The 20081-nt window shown below is 40.4% G+C and overlaps 1 protein-coding gene across 5 annotated transcripts in view; it reads right to left on the reverse strand.

Annotated features, from left to right (window-relative positions):
• Positions 1-20081, reverse strand: part of PARD3B (par-3 family cell polarity regulator beta) — a 415652-nt gene that overhangs the window by 66409 nt on the left and 329162 nt on the right. For all 5 annotated transcript variants that reach the window (XM_061378222.1, XM_061378232.1, XM_061378213.1 and 2 more), the window contains one exon: positions 13611-13907. In XM_061378222.1, coding sequence (XP_061234206.1) covers positions 13611-13907 — 297 coding nt within the window. The remainder of the gene's footprint in view (positions 1-13610; positions 13908-20081) is intronic.

The raw sequence follows: 20081 nt of genomic DNA on the forward strand, positions 1-20081 counted from the left end.
TGCATATTTCAATAGCATAAATTTCTGAGGATACAGCTGAGACCTGGAGGCAAGTTTATTTTATGAAAATATATCATGTTCGAGGGAAAATTTAATGTTACAAAAATAAAGTCTCAACTTCTAAGCTGTTGTCTTCTGTGATGCCATAGCTGGGTCTTCCAGCCAGCCTCACCAGATGGCCATGTTGGCCACCATCAGAATAGCAGTCTGGAAACAAGTGCCCTACAGCCTTGCCTCAGCGTCTTGGCTAGAATACACTCTGAAACAGCAGTTATGTACTCATAATTCAGAGATATTCCCAGTGCTCTTGCTTAAGAATTCCTGAAATTTGTGAAGAGATTAAAGCCAAACTTCTAGTCCCATAGAGGTCAGGGAAAATAACAGAATGTTGGTTACTAGCTTTTAAATGTTAATAATCACTATTCACACTAAAACCTCGTTACACTAAAAGCAACCCCTCCCACTTCCCAGAACACAGTATGAAAATCTGCTTAAAAATAGTACTAAAAAAGGAAATTTTCTCCTAAGCAGTAGGTAAGTTCAGTTGCAGAGGATTCCAGCACCTACATACTATTTTTTGTTTGAGGGAGGCTATGCAACCATTCCTCCTCTTACATACAACTGTGCAAATCAGTGTGTTAGTGATGCTTTTGCAAAGAGGGTTTGACAACAATAGAGAGTCCCCAGCCTGCTAAATAAGAAGTGACAACTCCATTTGAAAGCTGTCTCAGGATGTGTTTTATGTGCAGAAATTATCTGTGACAGTTCAGATCAAAATAGAGTTTTCATTTCATGTGGGAGGTAAATGGACGATAGAATAGGTTACTTTAAATGCTGTAGTCTAGTCCAATTAATGTTTCAGACTTTTTTTGGTATGGATTTCTTCTGTATTGTATGCTCTAAACTTTGGGGAAAAAAAAAAAACAACGTAAAAGTCATTTTGTCAATAGCATGATGCACAGAACAGGCCAAAAGGTAATAAAAGTGGTTAACAAAAACAGTCATGCAGACGTATGGCAAAAAAGCTCAAGTTACAGTAATCTGGCTGTGAAACTAATAAGTATAAAACAGAAAAGCAAACATCACTTCATCATTCTTTCAGGGAGAACCAGGCAGGGGAATCTGTTCCAATTTCCCACCTCAATCAACAGAAATATTGCCACTTTGATGGAAATAAGACTTGTACATCAGTCTTCTTTCTGAGCAGCAGATACAAATCCACATGCTACCCTCTGCTTTGCAGATCACGCAACAGTTATATTTTCTAGTTATGTAACTATAGCAATGATATGATTTAGACTTGAAAACACTGTCACATTCAAGATACTGCTCCGGCCTCTGAAGCAAGGTTGCAGATTTTCCTGTTTCCCAGAACATCATACCTGCTGATTCTTTCAAAGATATGCCCCATTAAGTACCAGGCATACTATGCTACTGGAGATAAGACAGGATACAATATGAAAGCATTAATGACTTCATCTGTTCTTGCACCCGTTTATGTCCTCTGGCAATTGCCATGACCTTATTACAGTGACTATCACATGTTACTACCTACATCTACAAAAATGAAGCATCCACTACCAAATTTATGCGTTTATGTAAAAATTCAGATGTGAACTGCCACTTTTCTTCCCAGTAAACATACATTCACATTTGTTACTGGTAAATCAGTCACTTGTTTCCTGACCCATTTTAAAGAAACATGTTTTCTTAGAGGTCTGGAGCCATCACTGTTACTCAAGCACAACAGTGGCTCTCATGTAGGGCTTAAGGGAGCTGTGTTGATTCCATGCCAATAGCTTCCTACCTTTTTCAAAGTCAATGGGGAAACCAGAAGTTCATGCATTGCTTTTTAGGTGTAAGCATGAAGTTTTCTGAGTAGAGAAGCTACAGACCCCCAGAGTGAGTGATCTCATCCCAAACAAGGGCCCACGAACCTTACATAATCTATTTTGTTCATGCTACACTTTAAACAATGCATACTTTGGATCTTTTCTGAGAAACAGCATTTTTCTTGGCACAATTTGTAATTTCCACCCACTTGGAAGAGCAGGTGTCTTTATGTATCATTTCTCAACCCTGGGAATAAAGAAAACATTTAGAAAACATGTTAAAATTGTTTTCCTAGAGTCAGAAGACATTAATTTAAGGTTCCATGGGCATTACAGAACAGACCTCCACTATAAATGCACCAAGCCAGCAGAAACACTAACTGAGACAAAGCACTCAGAAGATATGAGACCTCAGTATCTCTACTGGCCCAAGACTGAACACTGATAATCTTACTCCTCGGAGGCAGGTTTTCACACAAAAGAGAAATTAACATCTATCTATGCGCTAGGGTCTTGAAAAGAACAAAATAACAGAACAATGAAGCTGCTCAGACATCTGCTTTATTTGCCATAGCTAATAGTAATGAGAGAGTGGGGAGAGAGCAGATTAAAGGTGAAAAGGTATGAATGGATACTGTTAATCATTTCAGAAACCACACAGCCATGTAAAAAAATACCACTACTCAGACTAATGAGTCTAAATTTTGGGAGGAATTCTCAAGCACTTCTCATATTTAGACTCATAATCTATTTGCAGCAACACTCAAAGAAAGAGAATTAGACTTCTGCCTATTCAGTTTTGGAGCCAGAACATGTCACCAAGTGCAAGAGACTTTTAAAGCTCTGTAGCGAAGAGGTCAAAGCATCACACTGATGAAGACAGTGGTATTTAGAGAGAAAAGGCGGAAAAGATCAATCCCTTCCCCCCATCCCCTTTTCTCTCACTCTCTGAGGCAGCTGCTGCTTAAACATTGCCATTGTATAGAGAAGCACAAAATAATTGCCTCCTGTTTTGTTTTGGGGTTTTGGTTTTTCTTTATTGTTTTTTTTTTTTTTCCCAAATCAGGGCAGGGACAGCAGCATATGTTACAGGAAGAAAACCACACCTTATTCAGGTGAAGGGCTGCAGTCTGTCTGCCTCCAATTTGTGTACTAACAATCAATAACAATTAGGAACAGGTTTATGGCTCTGATGATGTTCCCCAACCCCCTCCACAACCTCACACCCCTTTGTCATGTTATGGAAGTACCCGCTGATAGGAAAGAAGGGACTTCAGCCGCAGACGGCTGCCTCTGTCATTACCCGAGAGCAGAGCAGAAGCAACCCACATCCCCTGGTTGGCAACCAGGGCTCAATTAAAGCAGTCCTTTCAGACAATTACTGAGCATTACGGTGGCTCAGGCACAGGAAATAGTTGTCCTCTCCCCACTTTCCTACAAGATGGACCATGTTTTAAACAGGTCCTTTCCAACCCTAACTATTCTATGATTCCATGATTCTATGTTTCCATACCTCTGAAGGTGCATTGTTGCTTACTTTTTAGTTACCAGGCCATGTATGACACTTGCATTAGAAACACGCTCTATGCTTAAACTTACAGGCCGGTCTCAAAATAATTGTTTTCCATGGATTTTATGTAAATAACATAATGATCATTTGTGGTTGATTCCCATTTACAAGGTAATAACCATATTCAGGACTAAGTAGGCATCAAAGCCTAAAGGCGGAAGTGTTTATACAAGATAAAACTCCACTGCTGAAGGACATGTTCTAGCTAATACTGGTTTGAGAAGAACTGCCTCTAAGACACTATTATGCTGAAAAAATTATTTAAGATTCAAATTAACTGAATGAAGAAATTAAACCATAAATATGGGTCGAAGACTGAACGATAAGATGTTGTTTGAAATGTTAAAACGTTAGTAGGCTCTGTATCATTTCTTCTTACAGTTTCCAAGTCACTGGAGGGAAGGAGCCAACAACCTCCCAGAGTGCAGATTCAACAGAGGACTCTGAGACTGAAAAGCTGTGACACTGACCTACAGGTACACAAGTAGAAAGCTTCAACAAAACAAGGAGGGGGAAAAACCAAAGAGATTTATTGCTCTACAAGATGCTATATTTATTTCATTTTTAGCACTTTCTAGAGGTATCTCGCACTCACTCCTCTTGCATCTTTTTTTTATCATGAGTTGTGTTTTGTTTTCCTCCACTTCAGCATGGTGGAATGAAAAAAATGAAGGATACAACCTGCTTTGCAGGCAACTAAAGAGTATAGCATCCTCCACGCAATCATTCTCCAGTGCTTTCTAAAAATGGCCTCCAGACATCAAGGACAAGTTAGTGATAAAAGAAAGATAACCAGTGTGGTTATTTGAAGGAACACCATTTTCTCACGTCCCTCTGTCCTAATGAAAGACCTCACTTTCTCTCAGGTGCAGGTCACAAGGTAGTTTAAGACAAGCTATTTCTTTCATTTTCTATGACAGTCTAACATCACTCTCCACAAAATAGTCACAATTCTCTTAGACCATCCCGAGATCAATACTGATACCTTGATCAATGTCAACAAATGCTCTGCTGCTGCATGACCTGCCAGAGAAACTGCTCTTTAGCCACAGTCTACGTGGACTCCACATGGTGCCAGGACTCCTTGCAGGAATGTAAGGACAGTCACGGAGGTTCGGAGTATATACCAAGTTAAGTGCATCAGAAGACCTGAGCTGATGAAACAATCAACTATTTCTTGGCTTACTATGACCCCTTGGATTACTGTCCGTGACAGTGGACTTGTTATCATGGACTGAAAAATAGCACGTTTCAGAGTTTCTCATCGACTGCATGCTCTGCACAGCTGTCAGACAATAATTACAATTATTCTCTTTTTATTCAGCATCCTGTTGACTATTAAGCCATTTTCATCACATCTCTTCAGTCTTCTCAATATTTTTGCTAGCACAATATTGAGTGATTCTCAGCTTTTCGAACATCATCGATTTTTACAGTTTTCTTCTAACCCAAAGATCTGGTTCATGATTCTGCCTATACTTGTCAGCAACAGCTGCTTGCTAAATGCTTGGGTAACCTCTCACCACTGGTACCTTGATAGAAGCAGGGAGCAAAGTCCTGGACTCTTTTCAGGAGCAGTTGTTTTATCCTATTAGATGCTTGAACGCTGCATAAGAAGGTTCCCATTGATTCACTCTGAGGTATCAGAATCTTTTCTGTCTTGTTTTGTTTAGAGCTAAGTCACTCAGTGGTACAAAAGAATTAAGACTAGCAGAGAAAACGTAAAGATCTGCTACTGTAAACCCAAGGTAAACTGGGACTGCAGAAAAATCAGTGTATGGCAAGAACATCTCATGGATGCTTAGATATAACAATTCCCGCTGTAACGTTTCCACTACACAGTTAAGCTGTATGAGTACCGTTCAGATCTAAGCATGGTGCCTAGAAATGAGCAGTCATGCTGGAAAATCCTATCAGAATTACTGTAGGTCTGAGGTGTGCTGCATGGTTCCTTGTGCTGCAGTCATCTCAACTGGTGTAAGAGCTTTCCCTGGTGAAGTGAGATGACCAACCGAGTGTTTATTTTGAGTAAGTATGAGAAAGAGTGGGATACTGCTTGAAGACTCCCAGGACTCAGTTATGCTTCTCACTGCTTAATGAGGAAGGCTGGAGATTGCTTCACCTATAGTTCAGAAGAACCTGTAGCACAGGTCCCACTGACCTTGGATAACCTCAAACAGAAGTGAAGACACTGAAAACATTTCTCATGGCTCCAGTCATTCTATGTCCATTTTCCCTGTCACATCCAAGAGTTATTTCTCCATTCTTATAGACATATATCACTGTTCTCTTAACTGGAGCTACTCAGCTTTTTGCAACAGTCCAGTGATAGCCCTTTTCCCCCTTCCTCAAAACTTAACCCTTTGTCCATTATTTTACGACTTCTAGGAAATGATTTTTTGTCTCCCACTGACCTTTGACTATTTTTTGTCTTGCTGTGAACTCACATCATCACCTGGAGATGAACATACAGATGCTCATACACGAGCTTGCCTGTGCTCCTCATGTCCATTCTCTTCCACCTCCAAAAGTCATGTTTGTAGTATGCAGAGTTAAAAGCCTAGCACAAAATCCCATACCCTCATCTACTGGCCAGTTTTACTAAATGAAGATTATCTCTACAATGAAAGAAGGAACCCCTTTCTTCCATTTACCTAGTAGCAGCTAGGAAAAACCTTAGAAGAGGATTTTTTTTGGAAGTCATGGTTATGGATAGAGTGTGAGCTCCCTGGGGTCAGCAATGTAGATTGATCTTACACTGGGCTACACAGCAAAGCTTGCACAAGGCCAAGTCACCAGGGCTTTCTCTGGAACTACATCCACATCCAGAAACTAAGAGATTGTAAGGCAAAAATGATTGTGTCAAGAAGCTGGGGAAAAAAACAGCAGATAGTTAACAAAAAAATTAGGAACTGGACTGGATGGGAAAACAAAAGAAAAACAAACAGTTTCTTGGCAAACGACTTGCTGGAAGAATAAGCCTCACAACTGTGAACAGCATAATAACCTTCTGCTTGTTGTTTCTCTTCAATCAGGGAAATGGGACTAGGTTAACATTCATCATTTAACCAGAACTGCAGTACAGAACAAACCTGACTGAAAGCATACTTAGCTAGAACAACTCTGCAGGGCTAATGATGGGGCCAAAGAGACTCATTCTGACAGAAGACAACCTGGAGAAAAGAAAAGCTGGGCATTTTGAAAACCCTGAAGTCTAAGAAATAGAACAGACTACGGGAGAGTAGCGGGAAAATAGAATCACATCAGATTTAACCATGTCCCTTACACTTTATTTAAAAAAAGATTTAGCAATTTTAAGTAGAGCAATTTTTGAAAGGAAATGCATTTATTTGCCTGTAATGCTACCAGACAACTATTAATTGGGAAGAAGAAAACACAGTACACAACGCTACATCCATCCATCCATCCTGCATATCCAGTAAGGCAGACTTTTTTGTTCAAGGAAAATATCCTAGTTACATTGCTTGCCTGCTAAATAGAAATACAACATTGTATTAAGGTTTGCACTTTAAATATGGAAGTGACTGGTCTATAAACAAGATTTTAACAGCTTCTCTTTTGAACAACTCCGACTGTTTAATTAATCTTCAGCCATTAACCATTCATTTAAAATGCCACTTACAAAATCTTAATTTTGCACATTATCAGCTGGTTCACAAACAGCTATCTATGAGCAGAAGCGTAATGATCTTCCTCTCTCTTTTCCTGGAGCCTACAAGCTTATAGCCAATTCTAGCTTCTTAATTAACCACATGCACATATTAGCATTTAAAATTAAATGGTGTTTTGTTAAAAAATACTGTGCAGAGAAAAGTTAATACATACACATTCTGCTGCTGATTCAAGGAGTAAGTACAAGCTTTTGGTCAAACAGCATCCTGCGTAAGACAGAATTCAGCATCTCTTGCTCGCACTAGAAAATATTCAATGGCAGGAACACATGCAAGACCATATGATTTCATTCCAGCTGCATGAACTATCTCATTTTGTCTTTATTTTTACATTTAAGAGGCTGACACCACCATCTGCATTTCACTCTGTATCCTCTGGTATGGTCTCATCTTCCAGTAACAGACCTGTTCTTTCTCCAGGGACCTAACTTTTGCATTTGCATCCAAATGACTAAAAGAATGGGACATTACCAATAAACAGGCAAAATTAACACAAAATAATTCCATGCAATAATATATCACACAAAAAGACAGGGCTGGAGGAGAAAAAAACCCCTAATCCAAACCTGAATGCTTAACACAGCTGCCATAACTCAGGCTCACCAGCATCTGCAGCAGGACAGTCACAAGGGAGTTGTGGGAGTGCAGTATATAAAATTTTACACATCTGTCAATATGTGAGGTGATCCAAATGCAAACCCTAGCAGGCAGGATGCATGCAGGCACATTTGTGACAATTCTTGACAGAAGTTATTTCTGCTGAATGCATGGCCTTGAACAAGCAAGCACACATCACATGGCAGCAGCAGCTCTTCTCTGGTTAAAGTATAACAACTTCCTCCTGTTTAGACACGCTCTAAAATGCTCAGGGTCACCCAAGTTCCATGAAATCTGGGGTTTCTATGAAAAGTGAAAGATTGGGCTAGGGTCCCAAACTGGAAGGATCTATCTGGATGAGGGGTTCCTGGGAAACAGCACTTTGAACTCTATCTGAAAAGTAGTTTTTCCTGACTGCTACCAGTACATTCATTTTTCCCATGTAAGTGGGAAATAAAACCAAGGCTCATTTAAATGTGTCCCAGGAGGTCCAGTTACTCAACATTTTCCCTAGGTAGCACAGTGAGTACGCAGCACCCCTTTGTCCTTTCTGAGGAAGAAAATCACAAATAGTATGAGGAGCCAAAAAACACAGTGCAAGCCTCACTTCTGTGGCACATCGCACCACCCTGTGCAACTGGTGCCCAAAGGGGTTTCTGAGTTGCCCTGCTTCCATGAGGACAGCCCTACTGAGCTTCTGAACTTCTGCTGTACCTGCCAATGCGAGTTTGAATTAACTGTTGTCAGAAATCTATCTGCCAGGAAGGACAGTAAGTTGGCAAACAGTAAGTTTCTGGTTTTAACGTTATGGGGAACAGTGACCAGACAAAGGTTCAGAAGGCCCAGTAGTATGCTTCAGTAAGAATAAATTCCAGAGGAATCAGAGGAGAGTCTCAGGGGATGTAGGATAGTATAGGACAGGGAAAAAGTGTAGATGATTTCAGGACACCAAGCATAAGAGGCTGTATGGTTAGGGAGAGTAAATGATTTGCTTGTACTTGTCACTTTGTAAATCAAAATATTCCAATGCATGACCATCATTCTCTTTCCACTGTAACACAAGGCAAAGGGTATGTAGATACTACGCAGCCTCATTCAGTTTCTACCTTGCGTCCACAATATTCATCTTAGAAAATAACCACTCCTGAGTAAAGGACCCTCTACTTTTACAGAAGTGGATTGCTCTTTTGGTAGTCAGAGACAAAAGGTGTTGTAAATGGATGCGCAATGAGCAATGCTCACGGTACTTAGAACTGAGAACAAGAACATTTCAGTTTCTGGCTTAGGAGACATATAGGGCTAAGTAACATACCTGGGCAATCCTAACTTGCCCTTTTTGAGCAAAGCCTTCTCTGTACAGCTCTGAATTCCTATGGCCTTGAATTGTGCAGGATAGGAACGACCCACACCTGCCCAACAGACAAGCATTTAGCCTGCTTTTTAATTTACAAAGTTCCCTTTGCTAAATGTCAAAGCTCCAGACCCGTCTTATTCTCCTCTCAGGCTTACACATAGCTTACATCTGTCATTTGGTTTGTCAGGACACACACAACAATTTCTTCCTTTGATCCTTTCCAGGGAGAGGCGGATTGCTCAGTGTCTTGCCCCTCACTCTCATGACTCTGGCCAGCAATGCGAGTGGGACGCCAGGGGCAGAGTTAGGGTTGTGCAGAGGTATGGGTTTCACTTCCCCATTTCCAACTTTGCATGCTGCTAGACAGAACAGCCTGGAAGAGTGGAAGTTTTCATAAAGGAAACTTTCACCCTGAAATAAGGAAAATCCATTTTTCAATTAATAAATTAACTTTGCAGAGTATAAGATCTTGCACAGTGGGTCCCAACATAGCATCTCCAAAAATGGAAAGCTGACTCAGACTGGGGCTTTGGACTCTGCTCCTATGTAATAAAACAGTGTTTGGGTTTTTATAAGTATTTTTTTTAAATCTGCAAGAAGATACAGCTCTGAATCTATTCTCACTAAACAAAGGAAAGCTGTATCCATTTTTGTCAGACCAGCACTTTGAAATTCCCCAAGATAAGACACACAAATAAATGAAGAATTATACTTGGCAATGAGTTTGGCATCAGACCTTAAACGTTTCATGGTTTTGGGCTGAGGAAATAAGTTGAGCAAAGTTTCTAGAACCTTTCTGGAGATGTGCTCGGGGTGTTTGAATATACTTGACAGCACCATGTTCAAGGAAGGAAAAAAGAGGAAATTGCTTATTTGAAACGTGAGAAAGGGTTGCACCATGTGACATGCCTGACATTTAAGTGATAATAGCGATGTGCATATGCTCTTTTGGCTTTGGTCTGACACCTCGGCTGTGCCATGGTGCAACTTAGCACTGTCAAGGTACAGCCTTGATGATTAAACTCGGAGAGATGTGACTTACCACTTGTTTCAGGAACATATGGGCCACAGATCACCAGCCTCTGCCGCAGGCTGGGGAAATGTACAGCGTCTAAGGCAAAGACCCTGCAAGCTCCCCAGCTGCAGAAGGTGGCTGTGCAGGCTGCACCATCCTTTGGGATGCCATTTGCATTACAGAAAATTGTGGCTAATTAGAAATAAACAGAAAAATGCTTGATTTACAAAGAAATGTGTGATTTTGCCAGCTTTTTTTTTTTCTTTCACTCTCTTTAACTTAACATTCACAGAATACACTGATCATGCTAATGCTTTCGCTATAGTCATTAATAAGGACAATTTACATTTATATAGCACCTCTCTTAGTTAAGAATTCCAAAGCTTTCAGCAAAATATACACAAAAAATTACATCTATTTCACTGAATATAGTCATCGTTGGAATGAAAATCAACAATTGTGAAGCAGTGCAGAAGAACATTACACAACAGTTGCAAATAAGACACTCAGCAAACGCTTTAAAAACCCAAAGCAAAAAAACCCCTGAGATGCCAGATGCAAGCGTAGGTGAAAGGGGCGTTAGTATGCAAACAGCAATGTGAAGCAGGCCTGTGTGTGCCCTGAGGAGCAGTGCGCAGAGGCAGCAAACATACTTCATGATGATTAAAGCAAGAGACTTCATACATGTGCAGCCCACTGCTTTTCTGCATACTGAAGGAGACTATCAGTTTAAACATTCTGCTGCGAAGAATGAACCAGAAACCCTCCATGAACGCTGGCGATGAGAAAAGGGAAGGTATGTGTTTGTGAACAGAGAACAGCCCTTACCTGACCACTGAGCTTCATACTTTACAAATGGCCTCCAAATTTTAAAAGGCATTAGTTGTGTTAATACACTCTTCAGGGAAAAAAAAAAAAAGCTTCTTTTTCCAAATGATGAGTTTTAATTCTCCATCATAAGGACACATAACTGGAATTCCCAGACCAAAATGAAATCATCTATTCTTTCTGTGTGCAAGTCCCCCTTCTACCCCAAAACCCATTTAATTTAGTCACTGATCAAGTCTCCACATGCTATATTACAAGTCGAGAGTCAGAGGTGGGAGTAAAAGCCATCCATCTAAAGTAAAATTAATAACAAAACTTTGAGAGAGAGCTTGCATGCGTTAGCAAGACCAAAGCACAACCTATTACATGACAAATGTGTTGATAAATGTTCAGCCCTGAAAACACAAAATAACTCTGGTTCGGCTAATAAGCATCCATTATAGCCCTTTCCCATTGTTTTGAGGCAGACAAGGTAGTTTTCATACTTGACCCTTGAAAGCAGATTTGGTTTTGTAATTAACATGTTATCCAGGGATTTTTCTTTCCACATCTCTTTCTTCTTTCAATACTCTCCCTCTAGCACAGAAACGTTTCCTTGCCTGAAGTTGCCATTACATCCAACAACTGCTGGCTGAGACCTCATGACCCACTGCATAAATTCACATAAAATTATTCATGTTTGGCACATTTCTGCTGGCGAGTAACAATAAACTTTTTGTCTCAGACAAAGGAAAGAAAGATTTAAAAAAAGAACAAAGGCAGCCTAATAAGAATCCTGTATTTCCTATTTTTTTCCTAATCTGGTTAAACAGCCTCTACAACCCTGAGAAATTCAACAAAGCAAAGTTGTTGTGGACTGTTTGCCTTTCAGTACAGAATCAACACATACGGAACAGCTTCTCAGCGTGACTTCTGATCACTGACTCAGATATGAGGTAACTTTTCTTGCCTGTTAGGTGTTTTGGTTTTAGCTTTTCATTGAGCTATTGTGTAATTACAACTAAATCCACACTGAAATCCATGATCCTAGCACCAAATCCAAACCTGATTAGGACTTCAATCTTGTCCACGTAGCAAGTCAAGAGTTCATTCAGTGTGGTTACAAGCACAATACAAGCAATCAAATAAAAGAGGCCAGAGAGAAAGACTTGAGCATTTCTTTTTGCTGCATAGCAAAAACAATGTATAGACCACACTTCAAAGCTGATGGGATTTTTAAAGTGTAAAGCTATGAAGTCCCGTTAAAACTGAAATTATGAAGCAACCTTTACGACAATGTCTTCCTCCAACTGAGTTACATAAACCTGAAATTAGACTTCCCCCATGATGGGAATTCTCAGCTCTCAGTATACTGAGTTAGCATGAACTCTGTTTCTGATCCCTTCATTACACGCAAACGTTTGTGTGACTTCAGTGACAATAGCCTCAAGAATTTTCTAGTAAAGCAAAACTTGTTAGATGGCAAAAAGCTGCGACTGCTACCTCCAATTTCACCCTCTTCACCTTTATGCACTAGGGAAAGAGTTAAAAATATGCAAGAAAAACATCAGCAATATCATTATGTTTGGGAAGATTTCTACCATACTGTATTTAGGTGAAAAAGAGAGATACTTGGCCCATTCTCTGCTACAAACTTAGATTTATGTCAGATTTATGTTTGATTGCTATTTATAACAATGACTCAGTAGATGTTTTTAAAATGCTGTGATGCCACAAACTGAAAACACTCCTATATCTGTGCTCACATATTTCTCCAAAATTAACAAGTGTGGTATCACATAGCACAGACTGAGGCTATGGGGAGACACTACAGATTGTAACATGAACTCAAAGCGTGAACAATTCCTCAAGTCCCTCATGGCTTACTCTGTCAGCTCTTCTTTTCACATAGACTTGTGCATCTTTCCTACACACCAATAGATTGGTTTGAAAAACCCAGCATGGATATATTTAATGCCATGGCAGTAATGAAGTCTTACATTCTTCTAGCCCCAAATTCCAGAAATAATCAGTTTTAAAATCATCACAATGGCGGGTACACCATCAACTCAAAGGAATTTCTGTTTTCCTTTTAGAACAGGGAAAAACTTGACCATCTTTCTTTAATGCTATCAACCTGGAAGCTTGACAGTAAGGATTAAAAATTGCTCTTTCCTTCCCGCTTGGTTATTGGAAAGGCTGTGAAAGGCGATCAGTCTTGTGAAGCCACACTTCACAGTCTGCATAAAAATGCCATGATTCCCAGTCCTTTCCACAACCTAATGAAAGTGCGTAATATCACACAGCTGGGGAAAACTGAACCATAAACATATGCAATATATCATGCTATCATATAAAACCTGTTACTAATAGGCACTTGATGATCAGCAGAATCGAAAGGGATCTGAAAACAGAGATTATTTTTGCTGCAGGGTAAGAACTTTTCCCGATTGAAAGAGGGAAAAAACACTCTCTCAGCAGTGTGGGAATTGGACTGGAGTCAGTTCATTCATTCTGTTTGTGAAATATGGACTTTTCTTTAATGATTTCTGTTTGACTGCTGCCTTGCTCAGATGCTTCGGGGGCACTGCTGCAACAAATCGTGATTTTGGTGAAGAGGAAATTCATGGCTTTCTGTTCAGTACATACAGGGGTTTGGGGCACCTGAACAGCCCCCCAACCTAGCCTCACGCTCTCCACCCTCCAAACGATCATTGTTTGCTGTGCCAGATGGCAATACTACCTGTCACCAGGCGTCTGTGGGTAGTGCTGCTTGTTTATTTTTGCATACAGTCCTTCCAAGTGCTCCCTCTCCATTGGTGTTGAAGGAGAATCACGTGGATATACAAAGGTTTCTGCTACTGCTGGTGATGATGGCCTGTAGAAGCTTGCTGCTGGATAAACCTCTCGGAAGTGGTTTACTCTGGCATAATTTGGATCCACCTCATCGTCATCAATGTCAGGTCCTCCAGGACCAATAGAATAATCACTCAGACCTCTCAATTGCTTTTGCCGTAGCTCCTGATGCTTTGCACCAATCCTAACAACGAAAAAGAAAGCACAAATATACAGTTGGTTCAACAGTAACCACAGGCACCGATTCATCATTCAAATTCGGAGCACCAACCCCAACTGTTTAGATCTTCCAGCACACTGTGAAAGTGGTGCCAGATAAAACAAAATGGTGCATGCAGCAATTTTGTTGTTTATCTCTGGCAATCAGCTTTGTAACCAAGGTTAGTTATCATTCTGATGAAAAATGTTACTGCTGAACACCCTGTGGCTTTTCACAAGTGTGCGTGCCCATGAACACATACAGTTTTAATTCCACACTTACCCTCCACTTTTCAGTTAATATACCTAACCCAATCCTGAAACTTTTTATCTAAATTGGCCAGTAAAATTGTTACTGCCCCTTGGTCACTTGACCCACGCAGATCCTCCTAAATACATTACGTTGAGAAAAGTGGATTAAATGTGAACGCAAATGGAGAGATGGCACAGTTGTCTCAAATCACAGGATCACAATTAATTTGCTGCAGATTTAATTATTTTATTTTATTTTGGCTACATAAATGTGGAAATCATGCCTTATTATATAGGGGATAGGGAGAAAGTAAAACAGCAAAGAAATTAATAGAAACCTGACAGAGATGAATTGGTACATATAAGTGAATTAAAGACTATTACTGGCAGTACTCCACTGTGATAAAGCTTTAAGTGGTATTACAAAATGTTGCTGCTAATCAGGGCCATTGTGTAATCTCTTTGGAATAGTAAAACATATTCAGGTAAATTCCAAACTCAGCTGATATTCAACGGTTCAACATTCATGCTCACAAAAAAAAACCTATAGCAAGGCACTGTGAGAACGCAACTTCTGTTCAGCTACTCTTCAACAGAGTGTAATTAAATGCAGTGAGATGGATCTGGCAGAATGCTGACCATGGTATGTAATAAATAGCATTTACAGAAAATAACGCAGCATGGAGGGAGAAACAAAGAACGGAAGACAGATACAGAAATACAATGCTTGACAGAAGAAATCAACATTTGCTGTTGACTGCATCTGAAGTACAGCAGCAGCACAGAAAGAACAGCATAATTTGTACCACAGGAGAATAAGTAAAAAGGGTATAGCAGACCTGGTTACCCCGTTAAAGCACCATTATGGCCTCAGGACACTGCATTCTGAAAAATCCCTGGAAGCATTAAAAAACCCATGTAGACACGGCCCTCAGTGACATGGTTTAGTAGTGGACTTGGCAGTACTGGGGTAACAGTTGGACTTGATGATCTTAAAGGTCTTTTCCAACCTCGTTGATTCTATGGTTCTGTGACAATAAATGCTAATACTTTACAAATGATTTGTAACTAAAAAGGTTAACAAATGATGAGAACAACATGCCTTTCTACCCATAAACTAGTACATCCATGTGTATTACACATGCTTTCCAGTTACAACTCTCCATTAACTGTGTTAGGACATATTTAGATGCTAGTTTTTAACACTTAAAATGTAGCCATACTTTACAGCGGGATGAGCCTGTGTACGACACAGTCCTTGACAGCTGGGGGGGTGCTCACTATCCATTCTGCCTTCCCTTAGTGAAGGAGACTACCTTTCTCCTCCTTCATACTGTGTGCCTCACCTTGAGTACTGTGTGAAGTTTTGTGTGCCTCAATAAAAGGACCTCAAACTATTAGAGTGTGTCCAGAGGAGGGTGACCAAGATGGTGAAAGGCCTCGAAAGCAAGACTTAGGAGGAGAGGTGAGGTCACCTGGTTTGTTCAGTTTGGAGAAGAGACTGCCCAGGGGTGACCTCATTGCAGCCTACAGCTTCCTCAAGGGGGGCAGCAGAGGGGTAGGTGCAGATGACTGATCTCTGTTGACTTGAGACAGGACACAAGGAAATGGAATGAAGCTGTGTAAGGGGAAGTTTAGATCAGACAGCAGAAAAAGGTTGTTCACTGAGAGGGTGGTAGGTCACTGGAACAGGCTGCCCATGGAAGTCACGGCACCAAGCCTGCCAGAGTTCAAGAAGTATCTAGACAACACTTTTAGATGGTTTAGTTTTAGGTAGTCCTTCAAGGAGCAGGGAGGTAGACTTGATGTGTATGGATGCCTTCCAACTTGAGAAATTCTGTGAAATATTTTACCATAAAGAGCATGGTGAGGGAATAACATCTTCCTAACATGCTATTTCTGCTTTTCCTCAAGTTCCTGATCCCAGCCCTGCTAGTTCATTTTCTTTGATTTTTCTTAAGACAGAATTAAATGCACTCACAAAGCCTTACTGCAATTTACTACAGTATTTCTTAGAGATGAAAGGATGATGAGAAGAAATAAGCTACAAACGTTTTTTCCTTCATGGAGCTCCTCTTCCCTGCACAATCATCTCCTCCGGTAACCTTCACTCCATTTCTCTTTTGCTTCAGATTTTAATACCCACACACTCCTATTTTGTACTGAAACGGTGGCCTTGCTCAGGATAGGTATTATTCTCAAGTGCAACCTCAGCCAAGGTAGGGCAGGGTCTTGAAGTTGCACACTTCAAAACAAGTCTTTGATTCTGCACAATTCTGACTCTATCCACAAGGGAGATTTTATTGCAGAATCTTATGGAAAGCATAACCTGGTGTCAATATGTGGGAAATCAGTTAGTAAGGCACACATTCTCTCATTTTACTGCCAACTGCACTGGGGTAGGTGGCAGATGGCTCCTTGGGACAGTGAGAGTGGAATGGCATTTGCAGAACTATCGGACATGCAACTTATTCTTTGTAAAACTGGTGGTGACATTGGTATACACCTTGATAAAAGTCATGCTTTTATTGATAAAGCAATGGACAATGGCATGGGGAGAAAGTCAACACTGAGATGCTGTATATGAAAACAGACACTAAAAAGGAGTGGTCAGCTTGCATTTCTATCTAAACCACAAAGCACTGCTAGCAAACGAGTAATAACTGGAGAGCACCTGAAAGCATGCGAAATGTTCCCAAGAGTTTGTGAACAGGGATAAAAGACAGATTATGCAGCAGGGAGTGGTGAAGGGAGCCAGTCTGCCTGTGTCCATGAATGAAACACCACATTCATCGTTCACTTAAAGGAATTCGGAGAAAAGTTATTACTTGGATCATTCATGTAAAAACCAGCCTTTTCAGGTAGCTCATCATCTGAAAGCACTTGTCCTGCTGCAAGGACAGGGGTAGATTTCCATTGCAAATAAGGCCTCAGACATCAATGAAGCAGGGAGGGAGGTCTATGCTGTTGTTTTCCATCTTTTATACATATAGACACTTCAAGAGAAACCCTCTTACAGAATGATTAATATTTCACATGTCCCACATGGGATTATGTCAGAAATGTAAAAAAGAAGGCACTACTGTTGTTTAAGGAAAAAAAAAAGTATAATCACACAAGTAACCATTAGCTCCTGCACCAAACAACTGTCAATCTGGTAGTAGTCTTTGCCTCTGATTATCCTGCATTAAAAAGCATAATGCACTTTGAGATTGTCATTGTCTTCCAGATCAAGTCCGATAAAACACCAAACATTCTTTAAAATGTGGGAAACTTTGAGGGCTTCACCCTCAATTAGTGATCTAAAAAGCCCAAACGCGGAATTTAGTGCAGGAATACATCATATGAGGTACCAGTTTCATGGCACACACAGGTCCCTGAGATGATACAGGCAGAAGAAACAGAAGACACTGTATTTCAAGGAATGGTCTTATCACATGTTAGTGCAGAAGGCATGGCACACAGTCCCAAGAAGAGTCACAGCAGTTTCTCAGAAAATGATGAGCTGTAATGGTCTCTGGACCAATACATCACCTGTCCCCTATGTATTTAAGATGTATTTGAAAGCAAGAGTAGTGCAGCACAGCAGCATCTTGTGAATCTTGCTTTCAAGTCTGACAGTGAGAGTAATTTGTCCTGCTATCAATACTGGTATATTCTGCACAACAAAAGCTGGAATTAGGTCACCACAATTTTCTTTTGTTCCTGTGAATAAGCCTAGCTTCTTCAACTTCTCCTTCTGAATGCAGTCTTCAATTGCTGTTACTATTATAAGTCAAACCTGCTCAAGAACAATTATTTCCATTATATATTCCACAGACCAGTCAATACCAGGTTATGTGAAATTCTTCATGATCAATGTTTCATCTTTCCAGTACAGCTATTATAATTGCATTAATATTTCTTGTTTCATTTTTATTCTTCCACATAAATCTATAAAATCTTCTCAGTGATCTCTTTTTCATTTCAATCCAAACATCCAAACATAGGGAAGCATACTACCAGATGGCTGGAGGTTTCTTTCTTCCCTTCATTCTTTCCTTCTTCCCTTCATTCTTTCCTTTCTTCCTTCTTCCCTTCATTTCTTCATTCTGTCTGTTTACCTGTCCTTCCATGCTTTCCCTTACATTTTTCACCTTTGAAGTTTCTTCACATATTTTTGTGAAGTTTTAAATATCTTCGCTGTATTTCAGCATCATGTTTTCACCAAGTTTTAAACCAATCTTTTCCACAGCACATCCCAGTAGATGCCCAGGAATTCTTTACCAAGGTGCAAAAAATTAATGTGCTGATCCTTCCATCACTCATATAACACTCTGCCAACCCTGCTAAGCAGGCTGCTTCTGCTATAACACACTCTAGACATTTACCATTTCTGCACCTCCCTCTGCATTTCTCCCTATCTGAAACAGCAGTATCCTTACTCCAAATCTCAAAAAATAATATAAAAAAATAAACCCCCCAATCTTCCAAATCAACACAACTATCACAGCAACCAGCTTATTGAACAAACAAGAGAGACCCGAGCTCACAGCACAGGATGGGTCTGGTTAAACAACTGGTGCAAATTTGTGACAAGAGATAAAATGTCACTCAGCACCATGATGCTGGCAGTGAAACCAGAGATGAGGAGAGGCACAGGTCACCATCTGAACAATTTAGTGTAGCACTAAAATTTCTACAAACTTCCTGATGGTGGAAAGGGAAAAGAAAAACTCTTCAGTGAATGAAGGGAAGTTAGATATATTTCCTTTCTGGGTATCCCGTATCAATCCTGCTTGCTCTCTTCCGCCACCTGAACACCATGCTTTTCAGTTAAATGACTGCATGACAACTACATCAACTTCCCTTAGCTGTGTTTCTGTATAAACACAACCTTTGCACACAAGCAGCCAGAGGACAGGCAACAGAAGTGCAGCATCAAGCAATGCCTTTTTTTTTTTCCCCTCTTGTAAGCCATCTTTTTTGCAATAGCACTCAAACACGTATCCTATCCTCATCTTCTGTGCTGCTTTCAAGACCCAGTAGCTATCACTAGAACTTTCCTCTGCAACAATTTCAGAAAAAGAAATACAGTTTGATAAAATATATAACCTCAATAAACTATAGGTGACATTTCCACAGCATCCTATTTGCAGAAGTCAAATGAAGACAGGATCCTATATACCTAATGTACTGCTGGAAGTGGGATGTGGTATATTTTGAAAAAGCTTCTCTACACCGCACATGCTGCTCAGTAGCACACCCCCAGAGCTGTAAATCAAGGAAATGCTCTCATTTATCCTTCAAACAATCCTCCTACCTGACATGTCCACACAAATCTTATATGGTGATTTCTCATGTATTAACACTTGAAAGGATGCACAAACCAAGAGTGCAGCAGCCATAAAGGGGTTAACAGCCCAAACAGTTCCTTCCAGCTGCAGCTCAGACACAGGATTGAGTTACTGTGGCTTAACAACTTATTGTGTTTCTGCTGAGCTACTGTCAATGACCACATATGTATTCGCTGCCTGTGACAAACACAATGTAAAACGCTTTAGCCTGATGTCAGTGACAGAGACATTGACAGGCAAAAGCTGGACTAGAAGACTGCAGCATACACATTGTGAGGCAGCTGGAGGAAGGGATGTGGGCTACCTCAAAAAAACTCCAGAAGAGCTGAGCAGAAGTGACTTTTGTAGCACACCCAGAAATGCTTTTGGGAATGGGAGGGCTAGGAAAGCAGCAAGAGAGACTCCTCATCTCTTGGTCCACAGGCAGAATCTGGGTGGGAGTCTGGGTTGCAAGTGGGGAACAAGAAATTGCCTAAGCTTCTAAACCCAGTGCTCTAAGCCTCTGTGAAAATTAAAACATAGGACTTAATTTTACCAGCACAGTAGCCCAAGGGTGGCCAGAGTCATCAAAA

This window comes from Neopsephotus bourkii, unplaced genomic scaffold (genome assembly GCF_033783945.1).
Source record: "Neopsephotus bourkii isolate Nb327-2 ecotype Australia unplaced genomic scaffold, CSIRO-AGI_Nbou_v1 NB_196, whole genome shotgun sequence".
Lineage (NCBI taxonomy): Eukaryota > Metazoa > Chordata > Aves > Psittaciformes > Psittacidae > Neopsephotus > Neopsephotus bourkii.